The 22294-nt window shown below is 43.9% G+C and overlaps 1 protein-coding gene across 1 annotated transcript in view; it reads left to right on the forward strand.

The window, feature by feature from the left end:
• LOC146772866 (rho guanine nucleotide exchange factor 11-like) overlaps positions 1 to 22294 on the forward strand; it is a 224146-nt gene that overhangs the window by 62857 nt on the left and 138995 nt on the right. The window contains exon 4 of the mRNA XM_085637040.1: positions 17977 to 18123. Coding sequence (XP_085493166.1) covers positions 17977 to 18123 — 147 coding nt within the window. The remainder of the gene's footprint in view (positions 1 to 17976; positions 18124 to 22294) is intronic.

The raw sequence follows: 22294 nt of genomic DNA on the forward strand, positions 1-22294 counted from the left end.
CATATAATGCTTGCAGGCGATTTCAACTGCTGTTTTGAGCCCTTGGCCAGCGAAGATATCTTGGACACTTTTGAGGAGGACACCAGGAGAGGTATTCTGAATCTTGACCCGATTCCCAAATGGTCGCAAAACGCAATAGAGATCAATGCCCTCTGTATGGAGCATAATTTTGCGACCGACAAATGGCCGATCCAAATCTGACCATATGGGTGCTCACACTTATAACAGACAAGACCATACGTCTAGGATTGATTATATCATGCTTAATTACAACCTCTGGCAACATCACCTAGATATGGAGGTTATAGTGTCGGGTGATAGCGACCACAACCCCTTATCGCTATCTATTTCATCTCCTTGGCAGGCTGGAAGTCAAGGCCCACCCGGTCATAAGTGGAAATCCTCCCACGAATTAGTCCCCGCAAACTGTAGCAGGCGCTTAAAGTGGGCAAAAGTCTTAGCCGATGACACAAGGATGGCCCAAGCCGGGACTATTTTGGAAGAGGTGGAGCCCCGGATGAACACTTTAAGTTTAACCGATAACAAGATCTTACCTCTATTCACTGAGACTCTATTGGCACTGAGTGACTTATTTATTGTTCCCCAAACCACTCGTAGGGGTCCCTCGAAAACCTTGCCTAAACAGTCAGACAAGTGGTATACTGCAAAATGTCTTGAAGCTAAGAAGGAACTTGTTGTGACATTAAAGTCCTAAGACGCAGTTGCTATTAGGGCTGCTAGAAAATTTTACAAAAAAACCATATTTGAAGCTAAACAGGTTTATGATTTCAACTTTTGGGGAGATTTAGTAGAGGCTAGCACTAGAAAGGACGCCAAGAGGTTCTGGGACCTATTAAGATCTAGGGAAAAGCCCATTGACCAGCAGCTAACTTGTAACATTACAGGGGGCGTATGGTTCGACCACTTTTCCCAACTGTACTCCGCTCCTCCAGGCCCCCCCCAGCTAGCTTGCCCACCCACGGGTTTATTGCCTAATTCTACAATCAACCTCCCGTGCTATGATGGCCTATTCACCAGCTTAGAAGTAGAGAGAGCAATCCAATGTATTGTTTCGAACAAAGCACCGGGTCCTGACGGAATCCCAGGAGACCTAATCAAGAATTACCCATCCTTTTGGAGTAGATTAATTGCCTCGCTTTTGAATGAAGTTATGTTGGGTGGAGTCTTTCCTGACTCATGGAGGGGTGCTGAGGTCGTACCTATTTTTAAAAAAGGTTCTAGGGACGACCCAGCGAACTACCGTCCAATTAGTTTATTGGACTCTTCTCAAAAGGTAGCAGGGAAGGTGGTATTGGGCAGGATCATCGAGTGGGCAGATGGAAATCACATCCTGTCAGATCTTCAAGCGGGCTTCAGATCAGGAACAGGCACAATCGAGCAGACGTTCCGCCTTCTAATGATCTATTGGAAAGTGGTGGTGCTGGGAGGGGGCAGTCTGTATTTAGTCTTCATTGACTTGCGGACTGCCTTCGACCTGGTACCACGCGCGCTTTTATGGAACGTCCTCGATGGGTTAGGCCTCCCTCCCTATTTGCTGTCGCTGCTCGTAAAATTTCACGATAGGAATTTCGCCCAAATTAGATGGGGTGCACAGGGAGAGAAAACATCTCGTATCCCCGTGGACAGAGGCGTTCGCCAGGGGTGTGTGCTTGCCCCCACTCTGTTTTCTCATTATATTAACGGAGTGGTGGAGCATCTTCTACAACAACCATCAGATGCACCCACCCTGGTTGGAAGGAAAATCCCAACGCTCTTGTTCGCGGACGATACCCTCCTAATTTCAAAATCACCAATGGGCATCCAATTGTTGCTTTCCAGCTTTCAAACCTTCTGTGAAGGAAGGGGTTTGGCTATAAACATAGGCAAAACTAAGTTTTTAGTCCTTAACCCGCCCAAAAAATCTGTCTATCCCCCGGTCCTAGATTCTGTCCCACTTGATCGCGTCAAAGAATTTGACTACCTGGGTATACGCATCAGTGACACCATGAGCTGGAAGACACACCACCAAAAAATCTTCCTTACTCACAAAAGGGTGGCAGGTGCGTTGCTCAAGGAACAGCGAGCCTCATCATCAAAACCTATTGGGGCTCCCCTAGATATCTATAGGGCTAGGGTTGTAAGCGCGGCACTTTACGGTGCTGAGCTGTGGGGCACTCATAGAGTTGACACTCTGGCCCACCTTGAGAACAACTTCCATAAAGACCTAATGGGTTTGCCCCACAGCATGCCAACAATCCCATTGCTGCTAGATGCAGGTACCCGGGCAATCTGCGACCAAGCGAAACTACGCCCACTTTTGTTATGGTCCAGAATCTGGAATGTGCAGGAATTAAGAAGCTACGCAGAAGCTTTGAATGACATTTTGTCATTACCGGGTTCACATAAGATCATCTGGCTTAGGGAGGTAAAAAAGCTGCTCTACAAATTAGGCCTAGGAGAGGCTTGGGCCAATAAATCTGCACCCCCGAAACAACAGCTAAAGAAGGTTTATTGGGCATGGGTAGACAATGAGAGGGCCCGAAGTACAAATCATTGTAAATCTGTAGTTCTGTTTCTGTCGGTCAAAGAGTCACCGTTAAGGGAACCTTATCTAGACACCATTCAGAGCTCATGGGACAGAGCACTGTACATTAAGTTTAGGGTGGGGGTGCTTCCATTATGTGAGTTCATGTCCACTTGGAAACCGCCCGCTCAAACTGTACCCTATTGCCCCTTTTGTGATCTAAGGGTAGAGTCTGTGTCCCACATGTTGTTCGAATGTAGCGTCTATGTAGCCCCGAGACGTAGGTGGTTGAAGCCCCTTTGCAGGTGTCTGGGAACTCGTTCTCACTTGGAAGCCCTGCGTATTTTACGTACAGATGCTAGACCCTTCTTTTCCACTTGTATGGCAAAATTTTTGGGTTGGGCTTGGCGTCTAAGAACTGCAAGAAAACTGTTAATCCAGTGAACGACCCCCCCTACCCAACATGCTGTTCCGGATATGAAATGTTTTTATGTTGATGATTGTTGTTAAAAATGTTTTTTTTTTTAAATGTGAAAAATGCTTTTATGATATGTTTTTATCGAATAAAGCTATTTACTACTACTACATTGATCTTTTATTTATTTATTTATTTATTGATATTTTACCCAGTGGCAGTCGCCACAGGGCAATTATAGTTAGGTCAGTGTTTCCGTAGAAAATGCTTTTTTTGTGTGTTGCTAATAACTTTGGTGCCATTTGACGAATCTCACAAAACGTACTCTTGTTTTTGCCTAGTTTGAGCATGGAAGGTTTGGGGTGATCCATCAAGCAAGGCCAAGAAAAAAGGGAGCTCTCAAAACACAAAATCCCCATGTATTTTCCATATACTTCTTTAGCCAGCGCTACCGCAAAAACTGCTGAAGGGAATTAGACCAAATATCACAGGTAGCCAGGTCTTGGTTCGCAGATTGTGCTTTTTGCAATTTAGTGTATATCTATTTAGTCGTTTTTAAGATATTATGGTTTAAAAATATTTGTTTATGTGGACAGTTGGGTTCAAGGGATGCTAGCGAGAGTCCCTCAAACCTATTTCTAAATAATGGAGTGTTCTGACAGGTCCTGGGAGATTTTTTTCGCATGGGCCCATTCGCTTCCACGGGAGTGGACACTCTGATTGGCTGCCAGCTGCATGAGAAAAATGTTGCTGGAAGACTCAGGAACTTAGGGGCTCATTATGATGACGGACGGACATCAGTCCGCCCGCCATCGTTGCGGTGCTGGGACCGCCCTTCAGAAGTGCAGCGGTCCCACCACACATATGAGGATGCTCCCGTCACACTGGGGGCGCATCCTGGGCTTTTAACATTGTGGACGGTGCTGCTGACTGCAGCACCGTACGCAATGTCAAAAGTGCTTGCACTGCATTTCCCTGCACTACGTGGCAGGCACCATGCGGTGCCTGCCACCTGGTGCATGGAAATGCAGGGGGTACCATGGGTACCCCCCAGTGCACCCCCCACACAGAGGGGGCCTGCAACGGCCCCCGAATACAGCCTCCACCTGTCTGACAGGCAAAAAGGGATTCCGTAATCCCTACGGCGGTGCGGCACTGCCGCAGTGCTGCCCTGTGTTCTTGTACCTCAAGGCGGGCAAAAAAGGACCACCTTGCGGAACCATGGCGGACGGAATTTTCGTCCGCAACGGACACTTTGGGATTCCCACCACCATCCTAATTTAGCATATATATAAATATAAAAGGGGGTAGGCCTCAGTAGGCACTGTGTGGTGGGACCAAAAGGACCCTCCTCACCCCTTACCCTGGGTAGCCCATCCCGAGACACAATAGCTTCCCTGCCTGCACTCCTGTGGGTGGGGAAACTCTTGGCTGTTCCTTCTTGGCAGAACAAACATGTAAGTCTGCTCCCAGCAGGCAGGAGATTTAAAGATGCTCCCTCCAGCATGCGGGCAGGTGTGTGTTCTGTTTCCCTGCTCTCAACCCAGCAGGCAGGGAAAAAGAAATGATATTGCCCCCTCCTGGAGGGAGCAAGCAGAATACAGCTGCTCCCTCTGGGATGGAACAATGCCGGCTCCCTCTGGGAAGAGGGCCACATGCTCCCCTCCCCTTAATTATGTAATTTAGCTCCAGGGGATCGGTTCCCCAGGGCCTAACAAGGCTGGGGGAGGGGTTTCCTAGGGCCCATGAAAGATCAGGTATGGGTGCAGTGCAGCACCCCTCTCCTTTTATTTATATGTGGCATGGGATCCATGGGGCCTAATAATATGCGGAAAGGGGTGCTGCACGTCCCCGTTCCCTTTTTATTAGAATTTGGTGATGAGGTCTCCCAGCGTTCACTGACAGACTATATAGCAATAAATATTGTGCTACCAAAATATTGTGTCAAAAATATTGAAAACAAAAATATTGTTTCCTATACAGATAATGGTACCATTATCTGTATAGAAATCAATATTTCTGGTGCGGTTAGTGTGCCCTGATTTATACATGAGCTCATTCATTCACCATTCCAGCTTGTGTGAATGGGGGAGGCAAGGGAACTGCATGGGGATGCAGCCGGTTCTTGTGACTGGGAATCTGGATTCTTTAAACAATCCACTAGTGCCCCCAGTCTCCGACTGTGTCCAGCGTGCCTATGCCCCTCCTAGCATCTCACAATAGGACCTCTCCTTCATAGCTAGCCCATCTCCCCAGTTCCTTTCTCCAGGAAGTCGCTCAAGGGCCCTAGGGTACTTCCAGTTTCTGGTGATTTCTCTCTTTGCCACTACAAATGCTAGATCGTGGAATCTACTTGTGATCTTAGATTTGGGTGTGTTTGGGAACCAGCCTAACAGACTGTGGCTCGGGGAACAAGGTACCTTTTCCAATACCTCCTCAGTGGTTTTTGTTACCTCAACCCAGTAATGCTGCAGATTCGGCCATTGCCATAGCATGTGCATGAAATCCGCTCCTATATTCCCACATCTTTGGCATGCTGCGTCGTTTATGTTAATGATGCGGTCAGGGGTAAGGTTGGCCCTGTTGAGTACAAAGAAATTAATCAATTTGAATCTAGAGTTCAAGGCTACTTTCGGTATCCTTTCTAGTATTTTAGTCCAGTCACCTTCAGGAATGAGACTGGGAATCCCCAGGTCACCCTCCCATTTGTTGCACTGTGTGTCGAGTGGTAGGAGTGTATCTTCCCATATTGCTCTATAAAGGGCTGTTACTGCTCTGTAGGTGCCCAAAGATGCCACAATGTATTTGCAGGACCTATGGGGTTGTGGTTCTGTCGGACTCATGTTCCAGTGTTTGCGAAATGCCATCGTTACTGGTTTGTGAAGGAGGAAGTGGCCTTGCTGCAGGTCAAATCCATTTGGTGCAACAGTAGGGTAAGAATTGGACTCAAGAGGGGTACAATTTACTATTCCCACTCCAGTCAGTGTAACAGTAGGGCATTTGTGTATGCTTTAATAATTTACATAATTATAAATACATTACACATTTTAATTAAAATTATTTACCAACTAAAATTTCATATTTACCTAAATAACTTCCCACCCTATACCTACACAAACCCAACAAACCACACCTAAAATATAACCTAAAAAATATAATCATTACACATTTTACATAGTTAATTATCAATTAAATAATGAATTAATTCATAAATTATTACCTAATTAACTTCTTACCCTATAGCCCTACACACCCAACAGCCTCCACCTAAAATATAACTTACAAAATATAATAATTGCACAATTTACATAACTATTTATCAATGAACGAATTAAAAAATAATAAGAATTAATTACTTATTACGGAATTAACTTTCTTCCCTATACCCCTACAAACGGGACAACTCACACCTAAAACATAACTTGAAAAAATTATATTTATTCAATTTACATAATTAATGATCAAGTAAATATTTAAGAATGAATTAATAATTAAACAATTATTATTTAATTAAGTAGCCACCCTATACCCCTACAAACCCAATAGCCTGCACCTAAAACATAACTTTAAAAAAATACTCAATTTATATAACTAATTAGCAATGACATCATTAATATTATTTTTTTAATTATTAATTTATTAAACTTCATTTACTTCTCACCCTGTACCCCTATAAACCTCACAGACTGCTACAACACTATAAATTACTATTAACAATTCAATCAAAATTTTAAATAACGTAAAATTCCAAACTATATTAAAAAATAATTAACAACAATTATATGAAAATATATAACATGGACGAGACAAGATGGCGTCTGATTGAGACAGCTGTGCTGCTTGCCCCTTGTTGCCGAGAATGCTCTAATGGCTACAAGGACCTTCACCACCCTAAAAACATAGTAAATTCATGCCCCCCATGACTCACCAGCTGAAGGCGAATGACCCCGACATCCTTCAGCCTTTTGAGACACTTCTGACACTGGTTTTGGAGAGCACTCCGATCGGCAGCTACCGAGGGCTGGTGGAGAGGAGGGGCTGGAGATACAGGAGTGCCCGCAAGGATCGGGTGGCTCACGGCGCAGCGCTGCATCAACAGACTGGAGAAAGTGAGGATGCCTCTTAAGCCTAACTGGGCAACAAGCCTGAAAGCTCCTGAAACGCAGGCAAATACAGAGCCAAATTCCAGCATCTTGGCACATTGCACTAAGGGAGTGAAGACGGTGGCCTGCACAAACTCCAACCCCAGGATACCAGTTAAGGGGGAACAGACCCAGGACGGCCCAAAGAAAGGTGAGATGCAGGAGGTTGCAAAGCAAAATTATCTAAATGACAGTAATACGGGGACCAAGGGGAAAATTGCTTGCCCAATAGATCCCATGGCATATTCTCAACCACTACCACAGTTACAGCTTGCTCTCCAAGGGCAAGTGGGGCAGCATAGCATCACAGACTTTTTCACCACAACCTCCCAAGTTGATGGCAATGGCATGATGGTTAGCCACAAAAACGATTTAACAACTTGATACAGACAATGCTGGGGAGCAGCTGAGCTCTTCAAGCACGGGGGATGCCCCTTGTAGTATACAGCCAGTCGACAAGGCGATAACCTAAATGGATGAGATCCATGGCGAGATTACTACGGAAAGCCCTGAGGATGCCAACAGACACAGACCTCTTGTGTCTTCCGAATCCGGGCAGACAGTCTCAACTTTGGGGGACAATCCTGTTAGCGTAGCCCACTCCTCCCTGGCACAAGCATGGCCTGATGGCATTGCAGCCCAACTGGACACCAGTATGTTAGTCAAGGAGGCAACAGGCTTTAAGGGGTTGGAGGATACTTTGGATCTCGGGGATACATTTTACTCAGTGACCGATGGCTCTGAAGTCAGTTCCTCTGATGTAGAAGATATCAGCAACGTGCAGCTCTCCAGCTCCAGTCTCAGTACCCTTCAGAAGGATACGATGGTCAGGAAAAAGAGGCTCCTGAAGAAACATAGACTCATCCATTGGAAATGGAAGCAGAAGACAACATCGGACTCAATGCAGACCCTAATTTAAAATGGGACTACTCTGCTACCCAGAGTGTTTCTTCAGATCTTTTGGGACAGGAGGAGGATGCTGCACCCTCTTTGAAAATGATTTACGAATCTATAAAGCTACTGCAGGAAGAAACCCAAATGGATGGAAAGAAAAATCGACTGGCAACAAAGAAACTTCAGGGTGCTTTAAGGAAAATGGCTAAAGCTTGCACCAATATAAACTCGAGACTGACAGATGTTGAAGAGCGAACTAGCACACTTGAAGATGGCTTGGTCAGAACTCAGGCACAGGCACAAACGAGAAACGTATGCAACACAGTTCACGGATCTTCAATGGAAGATGGAAGATTTTGAAAATAGGCAAAGGCGTAATAACCTGCGGATACTTGGTATTAAAGAAGGAATAGAAGGGGATGACATACGGGCCTATATATTGAGACTAATGAAGGGAGCCTTTCCAGAACTCCAGCACTGGAATTGGGAAACAGAGATACAGCGGGTTCACCGCTTCCCTTTGACCTTGAAAAAAACATTTCAAGGGCAATACTAATTTATTTTGGGAACTTTTTGCTTCGAGAGGAAGTGTATGCCAAGGTTACCGTGGAACGTCGATGGAAATTAAGAGAACTGATCCAGCCCTGTCAAGCTTTGGGAGCACAAGCTTTTTGATGAACCCAGCACGATTAAAGATTATCCACAAGAACATTACAAGAGTCTTTACCTCAGAGATCAAAGCTAAAGACTACACGGAAAAACTAAAAACTTAATGGCAAGACCCTGTATGTTTCTCTTTTGATTAGCTAGACTGAAGTAGGGTGGGGGGTGCGTCTGCTGGTACTTTATTTTTTCACCTTTTTTTTATCACCGTAACAACACAGTACTTTGGTGGACTACCCTATGGAAGAAACACCAGGATGTACGAATTTCTGATGGGATGACCACTGGGGGGGGGGGGTGTTAGCACTTCTTAGGAAGAAACAAAAGGGGGGGAAACTTTATTGAAAAAAAAAGAAAGGGCTGTAAAAACCAGAAAAACATCTCATAGTTAGGCAACAAGGAGAGCTGACTCTCAGGCTCCACCACAGAGACCTTAGGTCTGCCTGTCTCTCATTGTAGGAGGGGGGAGCAGAGGTTTATCGGGAGGGGGACTGGGGAGGGGGAAAATGAAAAAACACCATTGTGTGAGGATGTTAATGTGGGAAGGCAAGAAATAGAAAAAGGAAGAGAAGGAATGCGGGGACAGGGTGATAAGACATATACACCATGCGTATAGCAACGATTTATATATGCGGGTTGAACGACGCTGCCAAATGCAGGATAGTGAAGGAACAGCTTAAGATATTACACGCTGACATAGTTTGCATACAGGAGACGCATATTGAGGGGACTCGGAAAATTCTCTTAGAACAGTTGGGATTTTAATTAATAGCACATACCACACAGAGGACTAGAACACGGGGGGGGTAGCAATATTGGCACAGAAGGGGTGATTGTGTTTAAATCTTGTTTAACTGATAGGTTTGGTTGATGGGTAATTGTTGAATGTCAAGAACAGGGATTTAATTTTACTCTATGTTCAATTTATGGGTTGACGGGGATGACCCCGAAATATTTGATTTTCTTAATTCTGAACTGGCTTAGTGGCCTTTACCGATCATTGTATGTGGTGATCTTAATATAAATGGCATAGAGGGACTGTGGAAGGGGAATCCAAGTAAATATACAGGTCAGAAAAAAAAGTCCACAGGGCCCTTATTCAGATGATGGATGATAATGGGCTCATAGATGCCTGGGCACAACTAAAACCACAGGAGTGGGGTAGCACGTACTACTCCGCACTGCATAGAGCCATAGAGCTGTAGCACGGCTAGATTATTTTTTGGTCTCATCTTCTCTCCTCCCCACTTGTACCATTAAGAAATTCTCTCTGGTTATCTCTGACCACAATTCTTTGGTCCTGGAGGGTCAAAGGATTGAGGGGGGGGGGGGCGTGCCGGAACACAGCTGGACTTCTGAACACACCCTGCTACAGGCCCCAAAATATGTTCAACATATGAAAAAATGGCTTGAGGAATTCCTAGAGATCAACAGGGGTAGTGCTGGGTATGGGGTGGTATGGGATGCTCTCTAGGCTGGAATCAGAGGGAAGACCCTGAGCTATTCGCTGAACCGGAATAAAAGAAGGAAATGAGATTAAGACCATGCATAGAACAATTTTAGACATAGAAGAACTACTGGTTAGGTCTATTGCCACCTGCTCAAATAAAGATGAGATCCTCCAGAAATTAGTTTTAGCAAAGGCTGCAGCAGGTGAAATCATGGCAGCAAGAGCAGGGGGAACATTCTTGGCTCGGAGACACTCTTGCTATGAATTTAGTGAACAAGTTGGGCACATGTTAGCTGCAAGGACTAGACAGAAGACCACCGGGGGAGACATCTTAGAGATTAAAAATTCAGTGGGGGAAGTAGTCACAATACCCAGTGAAGTACATATGGTATTTCAAAGCTATTATGAGAATTTATACAGGGAAAATGTGCTCTGGGAACCCAAGAACATAAAAGAATATTTAGCGTTGCTCACAGCCAGACATTTTCATAAGAAGACTCAAGGGCTTTGGAGAACAGATTCTTAGATGAAGACATTTAGGGAGCCCGAAAGGAACTGCCATCCGACAAGGCTGTAGGTCCTGACCAAATCCCACTAGAATTGTATAAGGTTTTTTTCAACTTTGGGGGGTGATATAAGTTTTGTAATGTGCCAGGCACAGAAAGGGGAAACACCTCCAGAGTCATGGGCAGAAGCTAGTATGATCATTTATCTAAAGAAAGGAAAGCCCCCTAACAAACCTGGTTCTTATAGATATATTAGTCTAATGAATAGCAACACAATGTTTTTTTCAAAAATCCTAGCGAATCATTTTAGTACCATGATTGGGAAGGTGATCTCGCCCCGCCAGCACGGGTTCATCCCAGGCAGAGGCACGGCTGAACATATTCGCAGAGTCTGTACTTTGTTTGATGGTACCTCTGTCACGCGAGATCCTATGGCGCTTATCCTGCTAGACACAGAGAAGGCATTTGATAGGGTCTTGTGGGGCTATCTTTGGGCTGTACTTGAGAATTGGGGTGTAGGAAACTATATAGGAATCCTAAGATTCAACTCCGGTTGATGGGGGGACAAAGCAACCCAATTGCTATCACACGAGGGACGAGGCAGGGGAGTCAATGCTCTCCCCTCCTATTTGCTTTTTATATTGACCCTTTGATTTGGAAAATTGAGGCAAATAAGAGTATCCTCCCTATTGGACTAAACAGATGTGAAACTAAGATTTTGGGATAATCTGATGAATGGCAATAACAGCCGCAAATACATCTGTGGCTTTAATGGAAATAGAGCATGAGGCTGAATGCTTTGGGGCGATCTCAGGCTATCGGCTTAACCGTGAAAAGACACAAATTTTAGTTTATGACATGCTCTCTATCTCGGATCCAAGAGTAACTGAATCTGCCACCTATCTTGGGTTTATTATAACATCAGAACTAGGTAAAGTTGTCGAAAAAGAACCTTGTCCCCGTGATTCTAAAATCCAAGAAAGACTTTGATAGGCTAAATAATTTGCATCTTTTGATTGTGGGTCAATGCAACATTATCAAAATGATATTCCTGCCCAAAATGTTGTATCTATTCAGGACGATACCTCTGAAATTTGAAAATCGTTGGTTTAAAGAAATGGAGAGGCTGATTAACCGATTTATTTGGGCTCAAGGGAAGACGAGAAGAGCGCTTAGATATATGTCCCTATCTAGGGAAAGAGTGGGCTGGGTGGTCCCTGATTTAAAAATATATTATTGGGCCACGGTGGTCCAATACATCCGAGGGTTATTGGGTGGAAAGGTCATTGACCAGTTGAGGAACGATGCTTCTCCGGATGTATATGAATTACTGTTAGAAAGAGAAGCCCCTAATTGGCTTTTGTGATTCAGTGAAGCCAGTTATTATAAAAAAGTTAAATTCAAGACCCTTGGGGCAGCAGTAGCGGTCTGGACTGGCGTCAGCAAAAAGCTGGGGTTAGGAAGAATGAATTATTATACTACTTTATTTGGGTATCTGCCTCTCCCCGAGATTTTTCACGATGGAATTATATGGCGATGGGATGCTTTAGGGGTGAAGACGATGGGGGATCGTTTTGAACCAGATGCTATACTCTCATTTGAGAAAGGCCAAATCCTTTTTAACCTCGATCACAGGGAGTTTTTAAAATTCGTCCAGATCCGTTCCTCTATATTAAGGAAGCAGGGGAGAGCGAAAGCTTTCTCAAGAGATCCAGTAATGGAAGTGTCCAAAACCCTGATGGGTGTACAATCGCCCAGATTTATAAAGAGCTGAGACAACTATAGGGCGATGATTTAGAAAAACACCCTGAGAAATGGCAGCGGAAGCTGAACACTGAAGGGGATGAATTTAGGGCATTGCTTAAGCTTGGCTACACCCTTTTAAGAGTAGCGAGCCTCCAAGCACAACATTTTAAAACACTGTTTCACTCTATTACACCCCAGCTAAGATAGCTCAATGGGGTGGGACTGATGGTATTTTTTGTCCCCGTTGCCAAGGCGACGAGGCAGATATACTTCATATGTTTGCCTCTTGCCCTGCCTTGCAACCTCTTAAGAGAGCTATAGAGGATTTTATGGGGCAAACCCTGAGGATCCAAATAAAACTGTCTGCCGAGCTGATGGGTTTAGGTGTGGCTCGAGAAGGAACGCTGTTAGCTCACCGGAAATTTGCACTTCTTGCCATGGCTGTGGTTAGAATTTGTGTGTCATCTGCATGGGTGGCCCCTAATCCCCCCACATTTCAACAATGACTTACACGACTTAGCTATGTTTTATTTGGGAAAGGGTCTGTATGAGAAGAAAGGGTGGAAGACTAGGAAATTAGGGAAACTTATTTGGGCCCCTGTAACAGATTGGAAAATCAGGATGAATGCACTCCAGGTACAATCCAATGATTTAAACATATTGGAGTAACTATCTTTGCTGTTTATGTTTTGATCTTTGTGTAACCCTTTTTTTTGTCAGAGCTGCTATATTCTGTAACTTAATAGTACTGTACTGCGCCTCTGTAGGCTCTCAGGATTTGTTTTCTCTTTTCTTTTTTCTTGTTTAAGAATGTTTTATTCTTTACGGATGTTTCAGTATAAATGTACCTGAACCGATGGTGGAATAAAAATATTTAAATAAAAAAAAAAATATATATATATATATATATATATAAATGTATATATATATATATATATATATATATATATATCATATACCATTACAGTATTATTGAAAACTCATAAAGATAATTAAAAATATATATTTTTTACACCAATATTATTGTCTACAATATTAACAACAACAATATTCTTGAAAACGATATTATTTACCTTAAAAAACAATATTTGTGTCAACAATATTCCTGCATCACGATACTTCTGTGACAGGATTTTAAAAACTCGAAATTAATGTCACTCGATATTTTGTCCGAATAACATCCTCAGAGTCAGTTAAGGTTTGGGGAAGCTTCACAATCTCTCCCCCCAATATTTGTTTTCGATGGGGTCCCGGGGCCCGAAGGGCAACTCTGTCTGGCACATGCCAAACGCTGTGCCCGGCATGGGGTTGGCCACCTGCTGGGGATTTGACCACAGGGTCTGTCAGCAGGCCAAGCCCTATGGCCACCCCCTAGTGCGCACGGCCAAAGATGTCATCAGTGATGTCATAAATGTCATAGAAAATGTCATCTGTGATGTAATATGTGAGGTCATAAGTAGTGAATGGCTGGACGAAAGTTATAGTTAGCACCACGGGCGCAAGTTATAGTTAGCTCTTCTATAACTGGTGAATTTGTTTGTTTATTTAAAATTCAAAACATGAATGTTATCAGTGACATGTTAACCTACCTATAACATCACTTTAAATATATGTATATATTAACCAGTGGTGGAATCATAGTTAGCATCGTGTTTCTATAGGATATGCCTTTTTTGTGTTGCTAATCACTTTGGCGCCACTTAACAAATCTCCACACATGTGCTAGTATGTGATTAGTTTACACATAGACATTTTCGGGGTGAACCATAGCCACCTTAGACACAGCTACAGCCTAAACTGCAGAACGGATTTAGATCAAAGTTGTGAGTAAGCTAGCTGTTGGACCAGAAGGAATGATTTTTTTGTGTTTTGGTGGCAATCCATTTATCAGTTTTGAAAAAAAGAAGGTATAAAAGAATTGTACATATCACGTTGTGGAGGATCCGCAGAGCTGACCGATCTCAACCTGAAATCTGAGTGGGTGCCACTCCCTCAACCAGGAAGTGGTGGCAGCCATCTGCCAAATCCTAAAGAAATGAGAAAAACATAAGGCGGCAGGAAAGGGATACCCTGAACCACGATGCCTGGTGGTGGGGTTGTCTGGGGTCAAAATATTTTTTGAAAATAAAATTGCTGTAAATTCACGGGGGAGCTGTGAAACTGCGGCAAAATAAAAACTGAAAAAAGGAAAGCATGGGCTCTCACCATTTCTATTTAAAGACCCTTCTGGTGGGAAGTGGGTGAGGCATATGGCATGTTTCAGGGGGAGGGCGTTGTAGCCCCACTCCCCATGCCTTCACAAGGCCCCAGGCACCCCATCGCCTGGGGCCGATAACTTAATTAAAATGGAGCTCTACCCTAGCCCCATGATCCCCAATCCATGGGACACCGTTTGTGTCCCTCCCCACAAGCGTGGGCAGGGAATCTGCCACGGTTGCCCCACCTGATGGGAGAACATAGAACGGACCTGCCTGCACTCAAGAACAGGGAAATGCTTTAATTGCTTCCCCTGACCCTCTATGGGAGCACGAGAAAACTGTTCTTGTGGGGTTAAAGCAATGCCGGCTCCTGCTACACCCGGGATGGGTGCATACTGGGGAGTCGGTGGGGCTGCGAGGGCCCTGGGCCTCCCAGTAGACCTCAACGTTAGACCAGCTGTGGGGTGCCCGGGGTGAGGCAAGGCTGTTTGTGACATGCTATGGGTGGGCACCAGGACATGCTATTTAAAAACAAAGAAAAACATGCCGGCTCCTGCAGGTGCAGGGGGCTGTGGGGGCCCTGATCCGGCCCTCATAGTACCCAACATGGCGATATCTGTGGCGTGCCCCAGTTGACACGGGGCACACCATTATGCATTAAAAAAAATACTTTATGCCGGCTACTGCAAAAAACAGTGGGTGTCCTGGGTAGAACAGGGACATCCATAAAAATATTTCAAAAATTGCAAACAGTGAATAATAAATGAGCAGACACAGCCACTCATTTAGTATTCACTGCTCCTTCATAGAGCACCCAATAATGCCCTGGGAGAGCTATTTACATATATTTAGTTTTTGGTGATGTCCCTAGAAGGGGCAGAGACATCACCAATATTTGTGTATGTTGTGAGGGGGCTGTAGGGACTGCTTCTGCCCCTCAGCAACACTAGAAAAAAGAAACATAATTCTTCTGGATCATTGAAACCATGACCCCAGGAAAACTTATCATATTTTTAAAGGAATTTCCCAGGCTACAGCTTTTGCTCTGCAGCTGGGATCGCATTGTCACCTAGGGGCTGGTCGCTTTGAGGTATTTTATGTGTTGCTGATGTATCACATAAACTACATGGCCTTGATGTGGTTATTTTTACCATTTTAGCTTCTGGGGTGTAAAAAGCTATAAGGGATTACAGAGATATATTTGTTTTATTTATTATTTTCTTAAAGAAAAAATTATATATCTCTGACTATTTATTTTCAAATTTTTCATATCCAAATGTAAAATTAAAAACTGTGTAAAAAGAAAGAGTTACAGACATGTAGCTCCAAAAAAGTTCTTTAAATGTTGTTTGCCACTATTGGAATATATATTTGATTGCAATTATTGATAATTTCTGGAGAAAGATGATAGGAGTGCTTTACATATAGAGTGGGAGTTGTGTGCGAAGGCACGGGAGAGGTTTGTTGCCACCAGAGCTTGCCCTTTGGGGCCCTCTATGCCTGGCCTTTGGCCAACCCCCCCATCCCCTGCCATGCATTGCCAAAGGGGTGGGTTTGGCTGCCTGTGAGGGGTTGGCCACAGGTAGTGGCCACACGCCAGGCCCTACTGCCAGACCCAAGGCCATGCATGGCAGTCATTTGGTTTTACATATGATAATAAAATATTACTTTAGGTAAAAAAAAAACCTTGAAGTTCATTGAAAAAAAACAAAGGTTAAAGTAATGTTATAGTTTTATAAAATGTTCAGTAACAACATTATGTTTTAAACTCTAATAGCCACAGAAATTCACCAGCTGTAGTTATCTCAAGTAGCTATAACTCGTGCCCGAAGGTAACTGTAACTCATGCCCACTCCATGCACTGCCAATTACCCCAAATATTACATCACTCATGACTTCTTCTATGACATCATTGATAACATCACTGCAATATTTGCAATTAACCTCTTCTGTGCCCATGACGAGATAGTCTCGTCATGGAGCACGGTCGCGCTGTGCCCATGACGAGACTATCTCGTCATGAACCCCACCCACTAATGAAACGCCCGGCACAGGAGGGGGAAAGGGCGTGGCACAGAAGGGGTTAAATTATTGATCAGAAAACTGTGCATGGTGGGGATGCGAGTTATAGTTACTTACTATAACTAAAACTAGTGAATTTCTGTGCTTTTGTTTAGTTGAAAACATTATGTTGTTACTGAACATTTCACCTAACTATAACGTTACTTTAAACTTTGTTTTTTTCAGTGAATATAAACACCGACCTTACTGTTTGAGGCTATCAGCCAGCCCTCTTAATGCCTTCTTCTGTAGTTGTATCACTCCCCCTACAGAATAGGGCAGTGCATCGTCCCACTTCGGCTGTGGGCTCTCTTTAGTGTGCGTGACTGCATTCTGCTCTTTCACAAGGAGCACATCGTCGCGTACAGTAGTTCCCTTCAGAGCCAGGCTCTACTATGGCAAGATGTGCTTTTGATACCAAAGTATATTTTTGCTTTTAGCCAATTTCCTTTTTTTTTTTTTTACTATTGGTGAGGCACCAGCAGCTGACCAACAATATATTTTCTCAAAAACATGATAAAACAAGCATTGAAAAAGCCAATAGACTGGCAGACAAACCTTACTTTTGATTTTGCCAGTGCTTTTTCTGTTAATGATTTGTGTAAATTTATAGATGTAGCGTTTGCTTCATTTTTTGCAGTTTTTGGCCCAACCAGAAAAATACATATTTGCAGTTAGATAGATTGATATTCCTTATTCGATCAAATAGAGATCATTCACAAAATGTATAAACAACAATCTTCCTTGCTAAAATACAATATACTATGAATGATTGTCATATCATAAAAATCATAAAAATGTAAAATAATAAAGTGAATAGAAACGTATGGCCAGTTAACAACAAAAGAGAAAAATAAATATTATCAAAAAAGTCATTGTGTTATTAACATACTATGCCAAGGCCTGTGTTGTCCTCTTCTTTACTTTGCAGTTAACAACTTAGACCTAACGCGCCAAGTATAAAGCAGGTACCCTGATATGGCGAACACTAGCTGTAGAATTTGATCTATGAACTTGCAGAGCATCTACTGGTCTCCTAAATGATAGGGGTATAAGTCACTTTTTTCTAAACTCTGCATAGCTGGGACAAAAAATATATATATAATGGTCTAATGATTCAGGACAAAGGGTACATTTGCAGTTATTTTGAATTTAAGTAATTTTTTGGGTAGTGGTTGATTTTTGCCCATTTTAAATGTGTGATCTTGGACAAGCTGCCTATTCAGTTAAAATGCGTGGGTTCAGGTTGTTCTGCTTAGTACATCGCCGTAATAAAAGGTGAATTGCATTCTGATCATTCTGTCATTCCAATATTTATATTCCAATTGTGTCTTACTCGATATGCACAGTCCTAATTTTTTTTCAATCTTGTTGCAGAGCTGTTTAGAACGGAGATGTTTTACTCAAGGATCTTCCGAGCGCTTGAACTCAATTTCTACGAGCGTATGAAGAAAAAGAAACTTCTGTCTAAGAAAGAGTTCTTGCTGCTATTTCCCAATCTCCCTGTGATGATTAAAATACACAGTAAGAGGCTGCTGGGGGATTGATACATATTACTATCATTATTTATTGACAATCGTTAATGTCTATACTTGGCATAATTCAGTTCTTAGTGTACAATGATTGTGGGGCACAGTTGGGTTGCAGGCTTGTTTACAATGCAGTTACAAATGATTGGCAACTGCCTATGTTACAGTTGGAGCAGCTGAACACGCTGTTCACCTTGATCCTGAATATTACACCTCTTGGATTACACAGCAAAGGGTAGTAATTTAAGCAGTGAGTCCAGTGTGCTGTTACTGTATAAGCTGAATGGAGAATACACAATAATAAGTTTTGTAAAAAGAAGCTTGTGTGTAAATTAGGCCTGGCTCAAAATCCGTTCCGCTCACAGAAATTGCGATAATTTGACATTTTCGCGTTCCGCGGAGAGCGCGAAAATGTCAAAATTTCCGCAATCCGCATTTTACCAGAAATTTTTTGCTTGTTCGCACTGTAAAATAATACATTCTTGCGTGCGCGCGATCGCCTTACCTGAATCCCCGCGTTCGCCGACAAGTTTTCCCGATCCGGTCGCGTTCTCCACGAGATGTTGGATTGTTGGTAGCCATTTGCACTGTCTCGCGACAGTTCGCGCCCACAGTAACATCATTCGTCGCGCGATCACGTCTTTCTTCTCACGATCATGCACCGCGAGACAAGTGAAAACAAGATGGCCGCGCCCGCGAGCAAACGCATGGGTAAGTTGGCGAGCCGCGACCACGCAGAACATACCACGAACGTGCGGGAAAAAAACTTCTGCATCTTCGCAATATTTCCTCGTGTTTGCGGAGATTTTTAACATTTTCGCGATAATTTGCGAAAGTGAATTTCGCAAATTCCGCCCACCCCTAGTGTAAATCAGAAGTTGTCTGGGTTGCAAAGAAAAGGTGAAGATAACTTCAGACCAGGCTTGTGGTTTTGTGGATGGTTGATAATTCCAGGCAGAGAATATGGTGATTTCTGAACGATACTTTCAACTGCAGATTCCTCTTTAGAATACTCCTAGGCACTAATCACCAACCAACAGTTTCTCCTGCTCACCCGCAGGAGGCGCACTTCATCGGTTGTACCAACCCCAAAATTCAATGACCCCAGCATGCCATGGAAATTGTCCCTTCTTCAAAGCTTCAAGTTTCAAGCCATGCTCCAACTGCGGAGAGTGGATGTAGATTATGGATTCGCATGAATTTGCTTGTGGTGCTTCAGAGCTGGTCGTGATTCTTCGCAGTCAGTTGGCTCTGTACAAAATCGATGTGCAGCAGTCTTTCGGACACATTTGTGGCTTAGTGCGCCACCTGACAAGAGGATCCGGTGTAAGCCAATTTTATGTTTTGTTGTTTGTTTCGTCTTTGGCCCAGGAAGGACTTGTTTTGGGCACTGTTCAGGCTATGTGTCATCCCTTTCGGCTTTTCTGCGGGTACCAGATCTGCCGCCTTTATGTTTGTCAACTGTTTGTGGATGAGAGTTTTGAAAGGATGCAACATTCGTTTCCATCAACACTGTGATGCCACAGTGGAACGTGAACCTGGTTTTCAACTTTTCGATGTGCCCCCCATTAGAACCGCTGCACAGTTGACATTAAAAACTGTCTTCATCATCACCATATCATCAACTAGGCATGTGAGCGAGCTGCAGGCCCTTTCTGTCAACCCACCTTATACAAAACTCTTCTCAGACTAGTTGCTGTTTAAGATCAAAGGCTCCCTTCCACCTTGACTTTGGTGCAGAGCCGCTCGCACCACCTAACAGAGTACAGAAGTAAAGTACTGCTCTAAAGTTTCCGGATCCAATCTAACACCTGGATACAATATTTGCAAGGAAAGGAATCTGTTGATAGATAGGGTATTCACCATTAAAATCATTACCAAAGGTAACTTACTTTTTCTATGGGCTGGCCTTGATGCAGCGGGCCGCTTGGGACCTGCCATAAGCACCAGTGTAGTGGTCAGCTTCATGATTGTATGCACTACTGTGTTTTTCAGTGACAACCAAGTGTCTCGAATGGACATGCCCTTCAATGGATCCAGGCACTTTGTGGTAAAGAACTAATCAGCCTTAGAGCACATCATAGGCAGCCCCCTCCCATGTATTGCTTTTACTGGTTCACCAGTTTGACAGGCAGTGCAAAATGTTCTGAGGCCTATCAATGACTACCCTTCATATCAGTAAACCAGTTGGCCCAGAATATTTGCAACTCCAGAGACCATGGGCAGCATCAAGGGCAGCAATCTTACAGCACCTCCTAACCCGCCTCATCAGCTACTTCAGTTTTTTCTTTCAGAACCAATCTTATCCAGTAGGAGGCAGGGTTTGATTTTTTCCCAACAGGCAGGAATTCCATCTTTTATTTTGGTGGGACTCAAGTTAATGTTAACTGGCACTTCTTCTAGAGCGCATATTCACCGACAGGTCTCTTAGCGCTATGTGAGAGAGCTTAACCTCACCTCACCACATCCACATGTACATGCACCAAAACATGGCCTAGGTTGTGCCCCAGGCTTTAGTAAAAAGAAGCGTTTTAATTTTTTTTCTAAATGGAAGAAGGGTGAGTTCCCTGCGAAGGCTTTCCGGTAGCCTGTTCCAGAGTTGAGGGATCATTGCGGAAAAGTCTCTGCCCCCTTTGGAGGATGTTTTGAAGCGGGGGCAGGCCAAAAGGCCAGCATCAGACGATCGAAGGGTATGCACTGGCACATAGTTTATGAGGCGTACCTGGCCGTGGATGGCGTTATGGGCTATGCAGAAACCTTTGAACCTTGTTCTGTGTTTGATCGGGAGCCAGTGCAGCTGCTGCAGTAGGGGGGTGGCATGTGCCCGCCTTGGGAGCCTGAAAATCAGTCTAGCAGTGTCGTTCATGACCACTTGGGGTTTTGTTAGCAGCTTCTCAGGAAGGCCAATGTACAGAGAGTTGCCATAATCTAACCTTGACATAATCATTGCCGACATAGCCATCCATAGTGCCTGGAAATGAGAGAAGGGGGGCGAATCTCCGTAGCTGTCTCAGTAGGCCCACACATGTCCCTGCAATGGTAGATACCTGGTATGACATAGAGAGCTTGGCATCTATTTTTATGCCAAGACTTTTTACGACTGGGGCTGGCGTGGGAGAGGTGCCTAGCTCATGTGGCCAAAAGAGTTCCTACTTGAGTGACAGCAGATTCTACAGCTGGCCTTCTGCAGGGGTCACGTCTCTTTTTACCGATGGGGGCTATCAAGAGGGTACCGGATTCAGAAACGGATGAGGAGGGATGATCCCACTAATTCCTGGCGTCCAAGCGGGACAGATGGCTCAGGCTGATTTTGGATCTTCACCCTTCAAATTAAGAATTCTCAATCTAGCTCAGGTTCTCAGTGGCTTGGATCTGGGTGATGCTATCCCTGGATTTGCAGGATGCATACAGCCATGTGCAGTCCTGCAGTCTTACAGATGCTACCTTCTGTTCGAGGTAGGGGCAGAGCAGTTTACTATTCTACCCTTTGACCTTGCCTCTGTCACCTGGTTTTACAAAGGCGATGGTAGTGGTGCAGCCCACCTTCTCAGGTTGTGGGCACATGTATTTCCTTAACTTGAAGATTGGCTGCTTAAAGTGGACCTCCTCCGAACGATGATTGTCTTTCTTTCATAACACAGGTTCTCCATCTGCAAACTAGAGTTCTCCTGATGCAAGGATTTAATTCATAGGGTGATCATGGCTGTTATGTTGTTCAAAGCCTTCGTACCCTGGCAACGAGCCTAGGCCATACATGGTTTGATCCTGATGTTGTGTGATCAGTCATGGGTTTCATTGAGTAGGTTCTGAGGCTTCTTGGACTGCTGGTTACATGCATTGTTCTGGTCCTGTGTATTCAGTGGCACATGTGGGCTCTGTTTCTAGTGAACGTAACCCCATGGCTGTCTGTCGGACAACATCTGTGTTGGAAATTGGGTTGAGGAGGGTGAAACCCTACTCAGGCAGCAATCGCAAACTCTGTCAGGGAGACACACAAGTAAACCCCACATTAACATGTGCTTAGCCTTCTGGTAGCTTGGCAAAAGCAATCAGGCTTCACTGAGAGGCACTATGTGAAGTATTTATGCAGCACTTCAAACAGTATTAAAGTGAAAATACAACACAAGAAAAATGTCACATCAATTTAGACAAAGAGAGTAAAATGT

This window comes from Triturus cristatus, chromosome 12 (genome assembly GCF_964204655.1).
Source record: "Triturus cristatus chromosome 12, aTriCri1.1, whole genome shotgun sequence".
Taxonomy (NCBI): domain Eukaryota; kingdom Metazoa; phylum Chordata; class Amphibia; order Caudata; family Salamandridae; genus Triturus; species Triturus cristatus.